Here is a 20,427-nt window from a genome sequence, read left to right as displayed (position 1 = left end):
AGCAAGCTGGGTTTTACACAAATTATGTTTTTTTTTTTTTTTAAATCCGTGCTGATTTGTGGACAGAAGCTTTTCTGTCTCAAGGAAATTTATTATATTCTAATTGAGAATATATCCAAGAATTCTGCTGCAAATGGATGTTAAGGATATTGGACTGTAATTTTGCAGGTCTGTTATTTTACTATTCTTATATACAGGGGTCCCCTTTGCTTTTCCAGTCACTTGGTACTTTGCACTGTGCAAGAGATTCACAATAAATGCAAGGTAAGTAAGGGGAAACTGAACTGGGATTTAATTCAGACCAAATGACTTACTTGTTTTCAACTCTTCAAGTTGCTTTCTATGCCAAGGATCCCTATTACTCATTTAAGTCAGTTCAGAATTCAAATACCCTTGTAGCATGCTGCTTGCAGACAAAGATATTTTTCTATTTACAAATTTTTTCACTTTATTCAAATAATGTTTTAAGTTACATGGTTCTCAGTTCAGTTTTGATATGCACACTTACATCAGAATATAAAACAAGAATGAGTGTTAATCTGAAGCATCACAGAACATTATGTATTTTCAGTATAAAATAACTATATGTGAAAATGCTTCACCTACAATTTCTACTTAAAGTGATAAAACATTTTTGATACTACTACAAATACAAGAATGAAGATTTTTCACTCCCTCTCTTGCTCATACATATAAAAAAAACGTATCCAACAAACACAAACACACACCCACACACACCCACACACACACACACACACACACACACACACACACACACACACACAAGCTCAAGTGAATCAACTGTGTAACAGTTTTAACATTTAAAAAATATACATGTAGCGTTCCACAGAAATAGTGTGCAATAACCAACAAGCATAAATCCAGAGAAAAGCACTCAGTGGCAGTAAATGAAATTATTCTCACACTATAATGATCTAAGGAAGCTTTTTCATAATACACTAGTCTTCTTCCCACATTACTGTGTAAAGAAATTGTCCTTGCTGTACTTCCCATATTCCACTAATGGGATATAACTTGTCTCCTATGATATAACACATTCTTAATGTCCTGCAAATGAGAGCACAAAAAATTAATACAATACACACATGTGCTAAACACAAAAGGAAACAATTTAGCTGTATAGAAAAGTCAGTTTGTGTTATTTTACAAAACATAGGTATAAGCACCAAGAAAGATGACATCAATTTCATCTGCATGTAGGATTATATGCAGTCTTTTCTGAGATTTAAAATCTTCTTATTAGTTGTCTTTCAAAGAGTGCAATAATAACTCATGAATACTACTCAGGCCTTGTGGAAGTATCAATTACTGGAACAAACCCCATATTCACCGCGTGTGGCACACTCTACCTACACGATATCCATTTCCGCGGGTGCCTGCAGATACTGGATAGTTATAATTAAGCCGACAGTGTTCAGAGTGCTGCATACATTGTAGGATGTTGAAATGGGCATGTTCATCAATCAGTGCACTCATGGAATTTAGTGAAGGAAATAATAGTTCCACTTTCTGCCAACGGGTGAAAATATCGCACTGTAAGCAGTCAGAATGTGCCATGGGTGCATTTATTAGGATATGGTCACAAGTTATGACATGTATTCAATACAGTCTCCTGATCAGCAACATAAACATAGCACGGTCAATGCTCACAACACAGCCTGTGTAATTAGAGCAATATGCCATAAAAAAAATAAATAAATAAATAAATAAAAAAAAATGTGTGTGAAATCTTATGGGACTTAACTGCTAAGGTCATCAGTCCCTAAGCTTACACACTACTTAATCTAAATTATCCTAAGCACAAACACACACACCCATGCCCGAGGGAGGACTCGAACCTCCCCCGGGACCAGCCGCACAGTCCACGAATGCAGCACCTTAGACCGCTCGGCTAATTCCGCGCAGCCGTATGCCATCCTTCAGATCAGTAACAATCTGAATACAACCCTGATTGACATGATCTTTGAGATACCTCCACAACCAGAAGTCACATGGATTTGGGTCAGAGGATGTGGAAGACCACACACCTCGAAATTGCCTAGATGTGTTGGAGTCATTACCAAAGATTTCTCAAAGCAAATATTTCACCTGGCAAGTGACATGTGGTGACACACCATCTTGCATGAAAATAGTGGTGTGGACACAGTAGTGTTCTTGAAAAGATGGAATAATCTGTTCCACAATGAGGCCCTTATGATGTGCAGATGTCACTGTACACCTAACAGGTCTGCAAGGTGCCATCTATTCTCCTCAGAGGGGAAAAAAGACTGAGAATAAAGGTGCTTGAGAAACCATACCAAAAAGTTACACAAGCTATAAGCAGTTGATGTTTCTGGACAACATGTGGTGGAGCAGAACCCCACATGTAACAGTTCTGTGCATTCAAAGCACAGTGCAGAGTAAAAAGTGCCTTGTCCATCCAAAGAATATGCCTATCTTGAAGCTTCATTTGGTTCACATTCTGAATGTTGTAGGAATACAAGTGTAAAAATCATTACAAAATCTTTTGAACTGTTTACAAGGAGAGACAATTTCCATGACACAGACAGAGCACTGGCTGCAGTCAGCTATAGCTAAAGCAACCTCATCAACAACTGCCATGGGAATGGGCCAACTCCCTTCCCCTGCTGCACACCTAATTCACCTGTTTCTTCAAATTTCTTGATCATATTCTTTAGCCCATTTATTGACATGGGGCCTCCTTTGCAGCTGTTTCTGTCAATGATATTCCCACAATGCAGTTGTTCTGATTGTGGTTGTTCTGATAAAACAACTTTACCAGTGCATGATCTTTCTTCTCAATAGCCATGGTGTTTCACACAGAAAACTTCAACCTTTTTAACCCTTTATACCAACATTCACATCACAAAAGAAATCAACACACACCGCCAAGCGACAAACAGAATACTGACATCAAAACAGGAAACATTTCACATTCTGACTACTTACAGCACTATATTTTCACCTGGTGGCAGAAAGTGGAACTATTATTTTCTCAGCATACTCCATGAACACAGTGATTTGTGAACACATCTACCATGTTTCAGAATCCTATGATGTACGCAGCCTGCACTGCATCATTCAGAACACCATCACTTTAATTATAACCACCTGGTTTTCATCCAGTGAGGGTGGGAAGGAGGGTGGCAGGGATTAATGAATTGTTCAATTTTGTGACATCTGACTGTGATCACCCATGCAATATTACAACTAGTTAAAAGAGTGGGGGGAGGGGGAGGAAGAGGAGAGTCATAATTTATTACTGTCTCTCTCTGTTATCACCCTACCACCAATATCTTGAAACATTACACAGATGCCTTTATTTTTAATTAAAATAACAATAAAATATATAAAATATTTTAATATAACAATAATTTGTTTGCATCAGTACCTAGTAAAGCAGATCACCATAACATGCAAGAAATTGCAGTTCGGATGAATATAGCACTTTAAAAACATTTGTCGAAAAAATTGAGAAGAACATGTGTCATGCAGTTAAAGTTAAGATGTATACTAGTAACAAACTATCATAGCTCTGACAGTGTTATGATTTACATAACAGTGGTAGGATTTTGCACTCACCATCATCAGTATTTGATTTAGCACTACAACTGAGAACACAGGTATGAGGAATATGGCTACGTAAGCATGTACATGAGGGAAATGCTGTTTCTTTCAGTCACTTCCCAGAAAGTTGGTTGGTCTGTGTTTTCTTTGCTGAAGATCTCCGCCTTTCTCGCGACCCTTACTCATATTCCTGTGGTTCGGTTCCACCAACGGAGTTGTGAATCATGTCAGAGTTGTTCTTGATAGCAGGTACAATCAGTCTAGTTATATGCTCATTCAGATAAGCATCTGACAAGATTGTTACCATTGAAGTTCTAAGCATATCAAAGCAACTGAAAAGTATCATGTGTTATACGTAGCTTGTAATGTATATTAGGTTAATACATAAGTTCATAGCAATTTTGTTTTCCACATTGGTATTCCAGTGGCTATGGGCTTATTTATCAATTGTCATTTTCTATTTGTAATTCACTTTTGCTATTTGAGTTTACATATTGTCATTTTGTCATTTGGACATAGTGAGTGGAGGTGTGGCCACTAGAAAATGGAGTGCCAAGTGGAGAAATACTTCAAAGATATTCTTCTGTTTGATTGCAGTAGAGGGCTGACAGCAGTGGAGGCAGCCAGAAACACTTGCACCATGTATGGGGTAATATCACTGGGAAGAGCATGGCAAGAAAATTGTTTTCTCATTTTAAGGAGGGAATTTTGACATTAGTGACTCTCCATGTTCAAAAACACCTCAGTGTTTGATGAAAATCATTTAATTGCATTAATCCACAATGATCCATGTCAGTGTACTCAAAAACTGGCAAATGTGATGAACTGTGATCATACCACCATCGTGTGATATTTGCAGGCAATGGGGAAGCTTCAAAAATCAGGTGCACTGGTATGCCAAAATCACTAAATCAGCAAGGGGCGATATATGTATCTTTGCTTGTTTGCCATAAATTGGCTAGTGGACAACACCTACCATTCCTATTCTGTATCATTACTGCTCATGAGAAATTGTATTTGTGCACTAATATTAGGAAAAGAAAGGAATGGTTGAGCCCAAATAAAGTGGTAACTCCCCGTACAAAGACTTGCGTGCATTCACAAAAGAAATGTTATGCACCTGCTGGAGCAGCTACACTTTTCCTCATTCAGAGATAATTGCCACTTTTTGCACCATATAAATATCATGTCCAGGTATCAGTTCTGTTTTACTTGACGATTTTTCATCAGCTACTATGTAGAGTAACCATTCTTACAGGAAATCACGAATCCAATTGCACAACTGAAGCGACACCACACAGGCATGCAATTTGATTAGAAGTCTCTTGAGAGAAATGGTGTCAAAAGCCTTCTGGAAATCTAAACATATGGAAACAACTTGAGATCCTCTGCTGACAGCACTCACTTCTTTGTGCGAATAAAGAACTAGTTGTGTTGCACAAGAACGATATTTTCTGAATCCGTGCTAACTGTGTGTCAACGCATCATTACCTTTGAGGTAATTAATAATATTTGACCACAGTATATGTTCCAAAATACTATTGCAAATCTAATTAGAGATATGGGTCTGTAAGTACTCCTATTTCCTTTCTTCAATACTGATGTGACCTGTGCAACTTTCCAGTCTTTTGGTACAAATCTTTGGTGAGTGAGTGGTTTCACCATTTCCACTGAGTAGTTAACATGTTATATTACTTTAACTAACTTATCATTAACTTTTGCAGGCCAGTGTATTTAGATTTTTATGTGAAACTTAGGAAGAATAACAACAAGAAGAAGAAACAGCACTTTAGCCAGAGAAGTCCTTCCATAAAGTGAAAATTTATTTAGTAGTACTCTGGTGTTTGTAATGGTACTTGAATTACATAACCATTACAGCACCTCAACTCAACCTCTCGATACCAGCAATATTCTACTGTGTTTCTGTAAAGTAGTTGACATATTTCTGAGGCAACATTCAGATTTGGTTTCATTAATGTAGAGGTACTTTGATACATCAATATGTTTATATTGCAATGATATTATTCTTATGTGTATTCTTTCTTTTGTCACTATGATCTTTGATGTACTTGTAACTCTGATTTTTGGGCACGTAAGCAGTTATTAGAGAGTTAGAGAGGCGGACCTTGAGAAGGTCGAGTCTTGGACATCATGTTGGAAAGACACGTATTGTAGTCAGCTTATAATATGTGAACTTTAACAGTGAGGAAGATGTTTTCAAGTATGTTTTGTATTGTGAAGTGATGGTTTGTGTGTTACGTGATATTGCAACAAAAGTAATAAAAAAGAAGTGTAACTTAAATTCAGAGTGATGATTACTTTTTTACATCACCATTGTCCTGCAAAAGTGTAATCTTCAAGAATGGTTTGTGAAACACATCTATAAAACTTTTGAATATAGCAGAATAAAACCTATGCCTCTTTGCATCCGAGCTTGGAATCATCACCACCTAGATTTTCGACGATTGAGCCATGATTTTACAACGAGACCAGAGTGGGAAACACGAAAAGATGAGTGCCTAGTTTATTCATTATTACATGAAATGACTTTATTAACTGTGCTGTAATGACACCTGCCACATAATAACTTTGTTGTTGCCCAAAAATGCAGTATTTAGCAGCATGAGCAACACCATAATCATTATTAAATTTTGACCTTTGTTGTGGTAGGGTTGTTAGATGTTACATATATGGTGGTTATTATATTAGACAATACCTGCTTCCTTTCAGTTGGTACAAGACTAAGTGGTGCCTTTTGACTCTTGTTTTTAATTTTTGGGTCAGCTCCAGATTCAATCAGATGCTGAACAGCAATCCGCTGACGTGTTGGAGAAATGGAATGATTTGCTGCAACCATGTGTAGAGGCGTGTCTTCATTGAAATTTTTCTCATTTATGATGTTACTGGCATAGCTGGTTTTTGCAAGCAGCATCACAAGTAAGTTGGGATCACATGATTCTCGTGCAACTAAGTGGAAAACGGTGTTCCCAGCACATCCATCCTGTAAAACATATCCAAATGTCTAAGAAGTATGTTTTCAGTATGCAAAATTGTGCAATACATTACAAATCAAAGAAAAGTAGTTTACTGAGCAGTGCAAGGAATGGGATTGCTAGTTTCTTACTCTGTCCTTGCCTAATTTCCAGGATCATATTTACCTTCCACACCTGCTGGTGGCAATCGATGCTTTGCCAACTTAAATGGGTCAGTCGCACTCATGGGTCAGTCGTGTGTCAGAATTAGTCCAGACATTATGCTGGTGATGGACTAGAGGCACTGTGCTGCCATATGATTCCACACCGTAGCTAAGTGGGAAAGTAATTTATACTGAGTGCCTTTTACTTCTGGTGGTGGTTCCTGTAGTCCAGCCCTGACGGTGAACTTTGAGAAGCACCTTAAGAAGGAAGTTAGCCTAAGTGGAGTAATTCTGGGCACACAGTATCAGTATATTTACTCCATGATAATCACTGAGCAAAAGATTATATCGTGAGAGCTTTATGTGCACTGAACATTCACTTATTGTCTCTCGTAATGGTTAATATTCCATGTTTATGTTTATCAATTTTATTTGTTTTGAATGATGGCATTTTCCTTATCTTTCTCTGTGCTGAATGTTAATGGTTGTCCTGTATCTGATGTGATTCTTGAAGTAGGGCATTCCGTCTACCATTAAGTCCACATATACGGACCTCTATCTGCAAGGGTCAAGTTGCCATCACCCTTCACAAACTATCGGCATCCTTAGAACGTTGGTGCACCGGGCACAAATTGTTTCTGATGAAACATCTACTGTGAGTGGCGAAAGTTAATGGTTACTCTCCACATCAGATCAGTACAGCACTAAGGAGGAAAGAATATAACCATCCACAACATCAAGAGGATAAGAAGCTGTTCAAGTCCAGGGTGTTCCTTCCATACATCTACAACCTTTCATCTGAAGTTGGCTGGGTCCTAAGGAAACATCAAGTTAAAGTAATCTGCTGGCCACTGGTGATGATCACTGCTCTAGTCAGCTTGTCAAAGGACAATCTGGGTCTACAGAAAGCCATGATTTACAAAATTCCTAGCCAGTGTGGCAAGGCTTATGTAGGTCAGATGATACACACAGTACATGAAATATACAATGAAAATCAGTGCCACACTTGCCTTTTGCAGCCCAGTAAGTCAACTGTAGCTGACACCCAAACCTTCAGATGTCAGACACTCAGATTTGTACCAATTCTTGCTTGTCGATAGAGTATCCACCCAAACTACAATCTGGTTTGTGCTATGTGCTGTCATCCAGCAGAACAGGTATAACATTAATTAAAAGCTACACCAGAACTACCAGAGCAAAGCAAAAGCATATTGCTGGCACAGAACCTGAAGGACAGAGAAAAAAAAAAATAAATAAAAAATAAAAAAATAGGTAGAGCATTAAGTTGTCACATGAAGGGTCCCAGGTTCAAACCCATTGACATATTTCCTTTAATTTTGCTTTTACTGTATTATGCGTGAAAGTTTTATATGCTATTGTTTGACACGAATGTCAATAACGTTCCATGGATTCATATCACTCAGCAGCACTATGTGTGCCCAAACACGAGAATCTAGCCACAATATGCACATCTAATGTATGCAGCACTGCCGTCTGCAGTCAGTTGTTATTATTATTGTTATTGTTATTGTTATTACTATTATTATTATTATTATTATTATTGATATTATTATTATTATTATTATTATTATTATTATTATTATTATTAATACTTCCACAGTATCTGATGCAATTGTTTCTTTATTCTATTATCCCAGTCCATATGTTTATTCTGTGAAATTACAAATGTACTCTATAGATGTACAACTTTAAAACAAATGAAGCAAAAGCACACTGCCAAGAGGGCACTGGTGTAAACTCCGAACAGCCCTTTTACATTTTATAAACATGTTGCCCCATATAACACTTTCAAGCATAATACAGTAAAAAAATTACATTATTTGTGATTTGAACCTAGGACCCTTCATCTGATGACCTAATGCTCTACCAACACATATATGTGTGTTAGTGGCTCACAGTTGTGCTTTTGCTTTCCTCTGGTAGTTCTGGTGTAACTTTTACTTCACTTTTACACACATTCTGCTGAATCACAGCACATAGTACAAACCCGATCAGATTTTTGGTTGATACTCTATCAACATGCAAAGTTTGGTACAAATCTGAGTGTCTTGGCATCTGAAGCTTTGGGTGTGAGCAATGAATTACCGCAGAGCACTATGGATCATTCCGCCACAAAAATCTTGACACTGGCGAGGTCCTTTTGGGATTCAGTAATTAAAGAATGTATGGAAATACATCTATCACAAGATCTTATAAATTATGACAGTAGCTTTCAACTGGACAAGGCTTGGAACTTGTTGATCTCTTTAATTTCTTCTGACAGAAAACATTTTATTCAAAATGACATGTCTGGCAACATATGATGTTTGTTTTTAGCACTGCGAGCATGCGTTCTACAGAGTGCGGACATTTAGTTTCACCTTTATGCATGGGACTGTGTGCCACAGATGGAATAGTATTTGCAGACAGCTAGGACTTTGACAGAGAGAGGATGTGCCTGTGATGGCCACCAATGCACATGCATCTCAGTGCCAGTTTTTGCTATAAAGCCGAAACTGTGAACTAGCAGTATCCAGTAGCAGATACCATACGATGGCTGAAGAGTCATCAGCCAAAATATTGTAGCAAGAAGTCAACATGATCCAGCTGCAATCACAAAACCTCATAGGAATAGCTTTCCCGTATTTTTAAATTATAACCTCATTTGCAACCTTTTACAGTCATTTTGTTTGCCTTAAACTAGATGATAATTTTGGGAGTGCCAATGCAGAACATAGTGTCTCCAGCACTTAATCATAACTCTTTTGCTTATAAATGTTTCATGGTATATAATTGGCACCATATGTGTTTTGGTAGCAAGATTTTATCACTGATTGGTAATGTCATTTTCACATTTTAAATACTAATTTTTAATGGTGTTTCTTTCTTTCTTTCTGTTCATTATTACTACTATTCCAAGGCTCCAGTGGACTGATTATGTAAACAGCAGTCAACAGGAAGTAGCTCATTAATTTTGTTGATTAAAAGTTGTTCAATTAAACAGATAGTAAAAGCTTTTTTATTGTTTATTACTCTTACAGATATTGTTTAGCTGGAATGAAGTACACATTATTTTATAATCCAGAGTGTAAATATGTTTTTCAAGATGTTGTATGTTTGTTATCTTGTGTTGAAGGCCAAGATAATAAATCCTTGTGCTAACACTGTGGTCAAAATTATTCCTGGCACCTTACCATTTACCTGCTCCTTACCTACCATCTGCATTTTATTGTTTTATACCAGCGATAAAAGGCTTATTTGAAACTGTATGGATTAATTCAATACATACAGCAAATATTTAAAATTCATGTAAAATAAAAATATACTTAGTAGCAAGGAACATGCAGTTTATTCCACAAATGAATATTGTAGTTTAAATATAGGAAATATTTGCAGTAAACAAACATTATAAAAGGCAACCACAGCCCTTAAGCTCATGAATGAATCATAAGTAGACAAGTAAAGGTGTGTGTACACTTGCAAGTAACTCAATCATGAGCTGTTTCAGGAAAAAACAGATGCAGCAAGAATCACCTACACATTCTATGAGCCACATTGCTTGTGAGCACATATATGCTTCTGAATATGCAACATTCCTGTCCCCCCTGAAGCTTGAGTGACTACTTTGTGCTTACCAGATAAAACCAACAGCATATCCTCAAATTGATCAGCTAACAAGTCATTGTGAGCCACATATACTTTTCTGAGCAATATGCTTATGAACTGCTCATCCTGCAAATGTGTATGCATCTTAACAACACAGACATTCCACCTGTTTTTGAGCAACAACTCTGCATATAGTTTAAGCATGCACTCTCACATGCAAAAATATACAGATACCGAAACATAAGCACCTGTCTCTGTAAGTTCATCTTTATACACGTTGGTTGCAGGACCTCAGCTGTTCAATATAAAATGTCAAATCAAAAACACCTTCAGCTGTCTGTATTTCCAATTTGTTTTATTTTTGCTACAAGTTTCAGTGTTACATCACGCCATCTTCAGCCCCCTTGACCAATGTGTAAGAAGAATTACCTCTTGTACAGTCAAACCAGGGGCCAGCATATAGTCACAGGTTTCCATAGACTTGCCTGGAACTGAGGAACAAAGGAATCACATTGTTAAAAAGAAATCTACAGGTACTAGTGACTGTGTTTTGGCATCTATTTTGATTGTACAAGAAGTATGATTCTTCCTAAACATTGGGCAGGGGACCTAAATGTAATGTAGTGTAATGCTGAAACAGGTAGCAAAAATAAAATAAAATTGGAACTATAGATGGCTGAAGGTGTTTTTGATTTGATATTTTACAACCACCTGTGGTGATACTGATGGTTTGCTCAGACAGACACAAGTGGAGGGAGAGAAAAGTTGTGTGGAATCTAGAAGGAGTAAGATGTACAGTGGAAGGAAGGAGTGTGGAGGTAATGGGAGGTATGATGGATAGGTAAATAGATAACAGAACTAAAATGAAGACAAAGAGATGACAATCACAAAACACTGGAAACAGGAGTGGGGAGGGGGGGGGGGGGGAGGGGAGGAAGGGGTTTAAGTTGCAAGTACTGAAGAGAATTTACAGCCAGTAGTACTGAAAGTCACAATGAAGAAAACAATTTCCAGTGAGAAAGTCATGAAAGTTGAGGAAATCACACATAAAGATTGGAGGATCACTCTGGATGCTCTTTGGATTTTGGTTCCCATGGTTTTCTAAAGCACCATCCACAGGACTTTAATGGAAAACTTGGAATATCAGAAGGTTTGTGCAAGATGGGTACCATGTTTATGGACAGAAGACACAAATGGTAATGAGTTGATTATTCTTGAAAATTTCTTTGCCGGTATGTAGATGAAAAGGACAATTTCTTGGACTTGATCATGATGGGAGACAAAACCTGGGAATTCCACGTAACATATGAGACAAAACAACAGTCACGCAGATGGTGGTAACCCTCTTTGCCCAAGCTCCAAAAATTCAAACAAACAAACAGTCTGGTGGTAAAGTTATGGCAGCTGAGTTTTGAGACTGGAAGGGGGTACTATTGATCAACTTTCTGCCTGTTGGGACAACAGTAAACACTGACAGGTACTCTGGAACACTGAAAAAAATCAAAATATCACTTCAGAACAGGAGGAGAGGAATATTGAGCAAGGAAAAAAAGCATTCTCCATGACAACACCCATCCATATGTCACCCATCAAACCATCAATCTCCTGCAAAACTTTGGCCAAATACCCATCCACTATACCGTTTGGACTTAGCACTGAGTGACTACTACTTGTTTCCTAAGTTGAAGGACCATTTGTCTGGACAGCAGCTCTGATCCAACTATGAGGTGAAAGGTGAGGTGCAACGCTTTCTGAAGAATATGCTGGTGAGCTGGTATGGATGTTATAAAACTGACACAGCATCTACAATAATGCATCAACCAAAATGGCAATTATGTACAAAATATTCTTCAACCCTTAAAATTATGTAACTGTTATAGAAAATAAATGGTTGTTTGCACTTTGGATTGTCCTCATACAATCTCAATAAGCTTATCATCACAATTCTTAAATTAAAAGCTATTCATGATGTTAAAACCTGTCCCAGCATTATCACTCTTACTATAAGTAACAATTCCACCACTATGGTCATGAATCACAGTGACTCTGTGGCTGAGTGTCTTACCAAATGTCTGACACCATTGCCTACAAAACTTACCTCTGCAGAATCAACCTAGACGTTCACATGACATCTAGAAGCTCCCCAAAACATTAGGTCCATCCCAAAATCTGTCACCTGAATCTCTCCCCTTTCTTTCACAGGCAACACATGCTCCTCATGTTCCGAAACTTAATTCCACTGGTCCCACCGCTACTTTCCACATTGTAACAGGTTATAATGATCTCAAAGAAAGATCATTTGCCTCCATTACAAACACTTTCAATCAGTTGTCCACAGTCTCCTTTCCTACAACTGAGACACTAATCAGTTTTCCCGCCAGCTCTCTGCAGTGTTAATATACAAGAAAAGGCATTATGGATGACTGCAATAGTAACTTATCAATTTCACTGATATCAGGTTTCCCAGAAATTGTGGAACTTCTTATTTATTTATTTTTCTGGACAAACACAACATGATTCCAGAATCAGCAATTGTCAGTGTGACAGAGTATATTTTACAATAATGACATGAGGAAAAAAGTTGTTTCTGCGATGTTTCTGGAACTCTCCAAAGCATTTGACACATTTGTACATGAAACACTGATACAAAATCTGAAATATATGGCATTTATGGTCAAGCAAGAGAGTGGGTACAATTGTACCTATGAAACAGGCAACAGCATGTATCAATAAGAAACTCATACCAGTAAGAAACCAGGAGCATCAAATATAGAGTGCCACAGTGTTTGGTAATCGAGCCATAGCTGTTTAATTTGTTTGTAAATGATACAGATATTGAAGAGACAGAGAAGAAGATACAGGATGTATCAAATAGAATCATCTGATTTGGCTTGTCTATATTTCTGAAACTAACAATATTATGAAATGCAAAGTTGCTGGCCATGTGGTTCTAGGCGCTGCAGTCTGGAACAGCATGACCGCTACAGTCGCAGGTTCGAATCCTGCCTCGGGCATGGATGTGTGTGATGTCCTTAGGTTAGTTAGTTTGAAGTAGTTCTAAGTTCTAGGGGACTGATGACCACAGCAGTTAAGTCCCATAGTGCTCAGAACCATTCGAACCATTTTTTTTAAAGTTGCTACTCACCATATAGGGGAGATGCCGAGTCGCAGATAGGCACAACACAAAGACTCTCACAAATAAAACTTTCAGCCAGTAAGGCCTTTGTCAACAATACACGACAGACATGACAGACATACACACACACACTCAAGCAAATGCATCTCACGCACACAAGTCGTGTGTGTGTGTGTGTGTGTGTGTGTGTGTGTGTGTGTGTGTGTGTGAGTCACCTATTGTTGATGAACGTCTTACTGGCCAATAGCTATATCTGTGACAGTCTTTTTGTTGTGCCTATCTGCAACTCAGCATCTCCGCTATATCGTGAGTAGCAACGTTTCTTTTCATAATATTGTTTCTGAAACTAATAAATATCTACAATGAATTTTGTTTTTTGATGAACGAGAAACTCAAAAAGGTTTTTTCATACCTTTTTATAGGTGTTCATTACGCCCCACTTGAGTGCATGGCATTGTCAATGTTGCATTCAAATTGTTCCCACACTGCAGCAAGCATGTCTTGAGTTGCAGCTTCCACAGCTGCTGTATGCATGTCTCAGTTCATTCATTGTTGTCAGTAATGGAGGCACATAAACAGTCTTTTATAAACCCACACAAGAAATAATCACATACAGTCAGATCTGGTGACCTTGGAGGGCAGTAATGTATGACTGAATCATTTGGTCCAGTCCGACCAATACATTGATCAGTAATCCTTTGGTTTAAAAATTTCCACACTTCCAGATGCCAGTGTGGCAGGGGCCTATCCTGTTGGTAAACGAAGTCATTTGAATCAGTCTCCAACTGTAGGAAGAGAAAGTTCTCAAGCATATGAAGATATGTCCTTCTGGTAACAGTGTTCTCAGCAAAGAAAAATGGACCACACACCTTTTGCTGTGAAACTGCACAAAACACATCAAATTTTGGAGAGTCCATCTCATATTGTTCAACATCATGTGGTTTTTCCATACCCCATATTCTCACATTATGATGGTTCACCTTTCCATTTAAATGGAATGTTGCCTCACCACTAAACGCTAAGTGTGGAAGCAAAGTGTCATCCTTCATCTTGCCAAGAACGAAATTACAGAACTCCACACACTGTTGTTTGTCACCTTCATGAAGCACTTGCAGTAGCTGAATTTTGTATGGTTTCATGTGTAAACATCGACACAACACATGCCACATGGACATCAGGAGTACATTGTGCTGTTGAGATGCCCAGCGAATGGATTCCTGTGGACTCCTTGTGAAACTATGGCACATGTGATCAACGTCTTTGTCAGACACTCAGGGACGGTCTGGGGATTTGCCTTTACACAAACAATCTGTTTCACAGAATTATTCATGCAATCACCTAATACTCTGCACTGCAGGAGCATCCACACCATACCTAGTATGAAAGTCATGCTGAACAGTTAGTACTGATCTACACTGCACAAAATGTAGAACACAAAACGTTTTCTGTTGACCCAACCCTATTTTTACTACAACTGAAGTGGACGAACACTGCTGCCACCTAGCAGGAAGCATGTAAAACTCAAGCGTTTGCTCTTTCCAACAGTATGTTGTTCATGCAAATATCTCAAATGATTTTTAAATTAGTTGATTCCTCTTCATACACCCTGTGTTCTATGCATGTGACATAAAATACTGAACAGAGAAAAAATGCACAGCAGCTTGAAAGAAGAGCACATATTTCTGCAAACATTGCAGCCCAATGGCTCTTGGAAAATATACTGGTTACAAACTGGAAAAAGACTATGCATGCATTGTTCATAAACGTAGAGATGCCTGAACATATGGATTTAGAGGTGGATGAAACAAAGCTCCAAGAAGTACAAGACAATAAATCTCAGACAATACTGTGGATAATGAGTTGAAACAACATAGCTTCTGTGCACAGTATATCATGGAGTCTTTGAAGTGTACCTGCAGTGTGGAGTGACAGTGTAGGGGCGCTAAAGCACGACAGAAACAAAAAAGGTAATTAAAGAAAGGCAGTTGAGTCATTTTAGGAAAAAGTACTTCTAAAACATGCAGGAATGCTTTAAAAAGCTAGACATCTTAACTTTTGCTTCTTTGACATACACAAAACAATAATATACATCATAAAAAACGATTGAGAATGGATGACAAATGACAGTGTGCACATCCACAACACAAGGAGGGAGAATGAGATGTGAAGCATACCTAACTGACAGACAATCCTTGAAAAAGGAACTTAGTACCTGGGTTTCAAGATACTAATAAGTCTGCCTAAAAACTGGCATGATAATTTATGTGATACTAACTTTCTAAAGAAACTCAAAGACTATCTGGTCAATATTCTCACTTTGCTACTGCCACTGAAAGCCATCTAACTCCCCCAGTATCATTCCTTCTATTACCTCCTCAACTGCTCAAGCTCCACACATATAAGTGAAATTCGGTGTATAAAGGCTGAGGCTTCTGTACTAAATAAAAATTTGAGCAAAACTGATCAGTAGTGCCTACTCAACAATTGCAGGCCTAAATCAAAAACAAAGACAGCTCTCCGACTGGTATTACCAAAACAAAAAAAGTTATCAATCAGATTCGTGATACATAGTGGAAGACATAGCATTTAAATCTGTGCAAGAAAAAAAAAAAAGAAACAAAAAAAAAAAAAAAAAAAAAGAAGCTCTAATCTCGTATGCTAACCTAAGTGAACATAAACAAACTGTCCAAGATAACAACAGTGAAATACGTGAAAACAAGAAAGGACGGATTCCAATATATGGACACAGTCGTGGTCGTGGAACAGCACGAAACATCGCAAGTATCCCAGACAACTTTATAGCTTTGGCTCACATTCAATTTAGAGCACCTCTTTCAGCTGTGGTGAAGCTGCGTGTTAGATTAGATTAGATTAGATTAATACTAGTTTCATGGATCATGAATACAATATTTCGTAATGATGTGGAACGAGTCAAATTTTCCAATACATGACCTAATTAAGTTAATTTAACAACATACTTAAGTTAATATAACAACTTTTTTATTTTTTGTGCTTTTTTATTTTTTTTTTATTTTTTATTTTTTTTATAATTTTTTTTCCCCTTAATTTATATCTAAAAATTCCTCTATGGAGTAGAAGGAGTTGTCATTCAGAAATTCTTTTAATATCTTCTTAAATACTTGTTGGTTATCTGTCAGACTTTTGATACTATTTGGTAAGTGACCAAAGACTTTAGTGCCAGTATAATTCACCCCTTTCTGTAACAAAGTTAGATTTAATCTTGAATAGTGAAGATCATCCTTTCTCCTAGTATTGTAGTTATGCACACTGCTATTACTTTTGAATTGGGTTTGGTTGTTAATAACAAATTTCATAAGAGAGTATATATACTGAGAAGCTACTGTGAATATCCCTAGATCCTTAAATAAATGTCTGCAGGATGATCTTGGGTGGACTCCAGCTATTATTCTGATTACACGCTTTTGTGCAATAAATACTTTATTTCTCAGTGATGAATTACCCCAAAATATGATGCCATATGAAAGCAATGAGTGAAAATAGGCATAGTAAGCTAATTTACTAAGATGTTTATCACCAAAATTTGCAGTGACCCTTATTGCATAAGTAGCTGAACTCAAACGTTTCAGCAGATCATCAATGCGTTTCTTCCAATTTAATCTCTCATCAATGGACACACCTAAAAATTTGGAATATTCTACCTTACCTATATGCTTCTGATTAAGGTCTATATTTATTACTGGCATCATACCATTCACTGTACGGAAAATTCAGTGAGAGTCCGTTTACAAGGAACCACTTAGTAATTTTCTGAAAGACAGTATCGACAATTTCATCAGTTAATTCTTGTTTGTCAGGTGTGATTACTATACTTGTATCATAAGCAAAGAGAACTAACTTTGCCTCTTCATGAATATAGAATGGCAAGTCATTAATATATATTAAGAACAACAAAGGACCCAAGACTGACCCTTGTGGAACCCCATTCTTGATAGTTCCCCAGTTTGAGGAATGTGCTGATCTTTGCATATTATGAGAACTGCTTACTTCAACTTTCTGCACTCTTCCAGTTAGGTACGAATTAAACCATTTGTGCACTGTCCCACTCATGCCACAATACTTGAGCTTGTCTAGCAGAATTTCATGATTTACACAATCAAAAGCCTTTGAGAGATCACAAAAAATCCCAATGGGTGGTGTTCGGTTATTCAGATCATTCAAAATTTGATTGGTGAAAGCATATATGGCATTTTCTGTTGAAAAACCTTTCTGGAAACCAAACTGACATTTTGTTAGTACTTCATTTTTACAGATATGTGAAGCTACTCTTGAATACATTACTTTCTCAAAAATTTTGGATAAAGCTGTTAGAAGGAAGATTGGACGGTAATTGTTGACATCAGATCTATCCCCCTTTTTATGCAAAGGTATACAATAGCATATTTCAGTCCATCAGGGAAAATGCCCTGTTCCAGAGAGCTATTACACAGGTGGCTGAGAATCTTACTTATCTGTTGAGAACAAGCTTTTAGTATTTTGCTGGAAATACCATCAATTCCATGTGAGTTTTTCCTTTTAAGCAAGTTTATTATTTTCCTAATTTCAGAGGGAGAAGTGGGTGAGATTTCAATTGTATCAAATTGCATAGGTATGGCCTCTTCCATTAACAGCCTAGCATCTTCTAATGAACAACTGGATCCTACTATATCCACAACATTTAGAAAATGATTATTAAAAATATTTTCAACTTCTGACTTTTTGTTCGTAAAGTTTTCATTCAATTTGATGGTAATACTGTCTTCCTGTGCTCTTGGTTGAACTGTTTCTCTTTTAATAATATTCCAAATTGTTTTAATTTTATTATCAGAGTTGCTGATTTCAGACATGATACACATACTTCTGGATTTTTTGATAACTTTTCTTTATATACCACAGTAGTTTTTATAATGTTTGATAGTTTCTGGGTCACTACTCTTTCTTGCTGTCAGATACTTTTCCCTTTTCCGGTTACAAGATATTTTTATACCCTTAGTAAGCCATGGTTTGTTACAAGGTTTCTTACAAGTATATTTAACTATTTTCTTGCAGAAGCAGTTTTCAAATGCATTTACAAAAATGTCATGAAATAAATTATATTTTAAATTGGCATCAGGTTCACGGTACACCTCATCCCAGTCTAACTGCTGTAGGCTTTCCCTGAAATTTGCAATTGTTAAATCGTTGACTGAACGTACTACTTTGGAGGACTGTTTAGTATTGCTGAATGGAGCTATGTCATATATTGTAACTAGCTGTGCACCATGATCAGAAAGACCATTCTCAACAGGCTGAGCATTTATCTGGTTAAACTTATCTTGGTCTATAAAGAAGTTATCTACCAGTGAGCTGCTATTCTTTACCACCCGAGCAGGAAAATCAATAACGGGTGTCAAATTGAAAGAATCAAGTAATACTTCAAGGTCATTTTTCCTATTACCCTCTTTCAGAGAATCTACATTGAAGTCCCCACAAATAATAATTTGCTTCCCCCTGTCTGACAGATAGCACAACAAGGAGTCCAAATTTTTCAGAAATAGATGAAAATTTCCTGTACAAAATAGTGAGTGTTTTTCATCAAATGATTGTGTCATAATCATGGTAGGTACAAATAATGTAGCAGAAAATCAAACAAGTGACACTATCAGGAACATGAAAGTGGCACTCAGTAAGTTTATTAACACTAAAGTAATTATTGTTAACATTCCACAGAGACAAGATCTAATGGAACAATCTATAGTGAACCTGAAAGTGTACAAGACAATTGATGGACTTAAACAATATGAAATAAAGTCCGCAATGTGTGCCTGGTAAATGTCAGCAGTCTAGGCAGAGCCCTTCACACAACTCATGGTATGCACATGAATAAAAGATGCAAAAAGACTGTCAGCAAATTAATTGCTACGGAAATTAGATGAAATTCTCCACAAAGTGGTGTAAATAAGTGCATTGCCATGGAATGGCACAACCCAGCAAATCAGAATCTGCCACACAATCAGCCACTGAAGGCAAGCCTGGGAACTTTGTAAAGCCTGCTGGACAGTTTGGTAGCCCTACTTCACTCCATATAGTCCAGCAGGAGAAACTCAGACTCAATGTCATACACCAACATTTTGGTAGTCTTAAAAATAAGTACAATGATATAGATATTATTACAGGTCTTGAAAAACCTGATATTTTAGTCATAACTGAACACCGGTACACTGAAGATCTAATTAGCATCAGTCAACCACTCTCCATGAAATTTTGTAGGAAAAACAAGTCTGGGGTGGCATAGCAGTCTTTACTGTTAAAGCAACCAATTTCAGTCTTATTGACGTAAGTGCATTCTGCATAGAAGGAATCACAGGATTTGCTGCAATAAATCTAAAATGGGGTAGAGAAAATATGGCAATTGTCAGCTTGTATATGCAACCTGGCACATGTATGGATTCATTTTTCTAAAATCTATCTGATTTACTGATATTTGTAGAAAGTACATTTTCTGGGTTAAATGGCCAGGTAAATAATATAATAACAAGGGATATAAATATAGACTTATTAATCAACAATGCCAACACCAAAAAGCTACACCTCTTACGCAATGAATTCAGTCTGATGCCACTTATCCATGAGCCAGCTAGAGAGAATGGCAACAGCAAAATGTGTCTGGATAATATAACAACAAACATGACCCATCTTTCCTACAGTACATTTGTTCTAAAACTAGCCATCTCTGATCACCATGGTGTACTGCTTCAATTGGAGGCAAATGAGATGTCCTTTGTCACTAAAAAGGAACTATATGTAAGCAAAAGAATTATGTATAATGATAACATCAATAGAGTGAAGTGCGTGTTAGCACACAATCCATGGTTTGAGAAAGATAGCATTTCCTATCATAGCTCTGTTGCTGACTTCTACTACTGTTTTGATGCCACATGCCCAGTTGTAGCCACAAAAGTCA

General features: G+C 37.2%; 1 protein-coding gene across 4 annotated transcripts in view; it reads right to left on the bottom strand.

Moving 5' to 3' along the window:
• Nucleotides 1-427: 427 nt before the first annotated feature.
• LOC124625759 (actin cytoskeleton-regulatory complex protein PAN1-like) overlaps nucleotides 428-20,427 on the bottom strand; it is a 278,818-nt gene continuing 258,818 nt past the window's right edge. For all 4 annotated transcript variants that reach the window (XM_047149198.1, XM_047149202.1, XM_047149200.1 and 1 more), the window contains 2 exons: nucleotides 6,305-6,589; nucleotides 428-1,068 (listed from right to left, as the gene is read on the bottom strand). In XM_047149198.1, the coding sequence (XP_047005154.1) occupies nucleotides 1,021-1,068; nucleotides 6,305-6,589 (333 nt within the window). In that variant the 3' untranslated portion in view covers nucleotides 428-1,020. The remainder of the gene's footprint in view (nucleotides 1,069-6,304; nucleotides 6,590-20,427) is intronic.

This window comes from Schistocerca americana, chromosome 8 (assembly GCF_021461395.2).
Source record: "Schistocerca americana isolate TAMUIC-IGC-003095 chromosome 8, iqSchAmer2.1, whole genome shotgun sequence".
Lineage (NCBI taxonomy): Eukaryota > Metazoa > Arthropoda > Insecta > Orthoptera > Acrididae > Schistocerca > Schistocerca americana.
The sequence above is the reverse complement of the archived record's forward strand: the minus strand, read 5'-3'. Positions and strand labels throughout refer to the sequence as shown.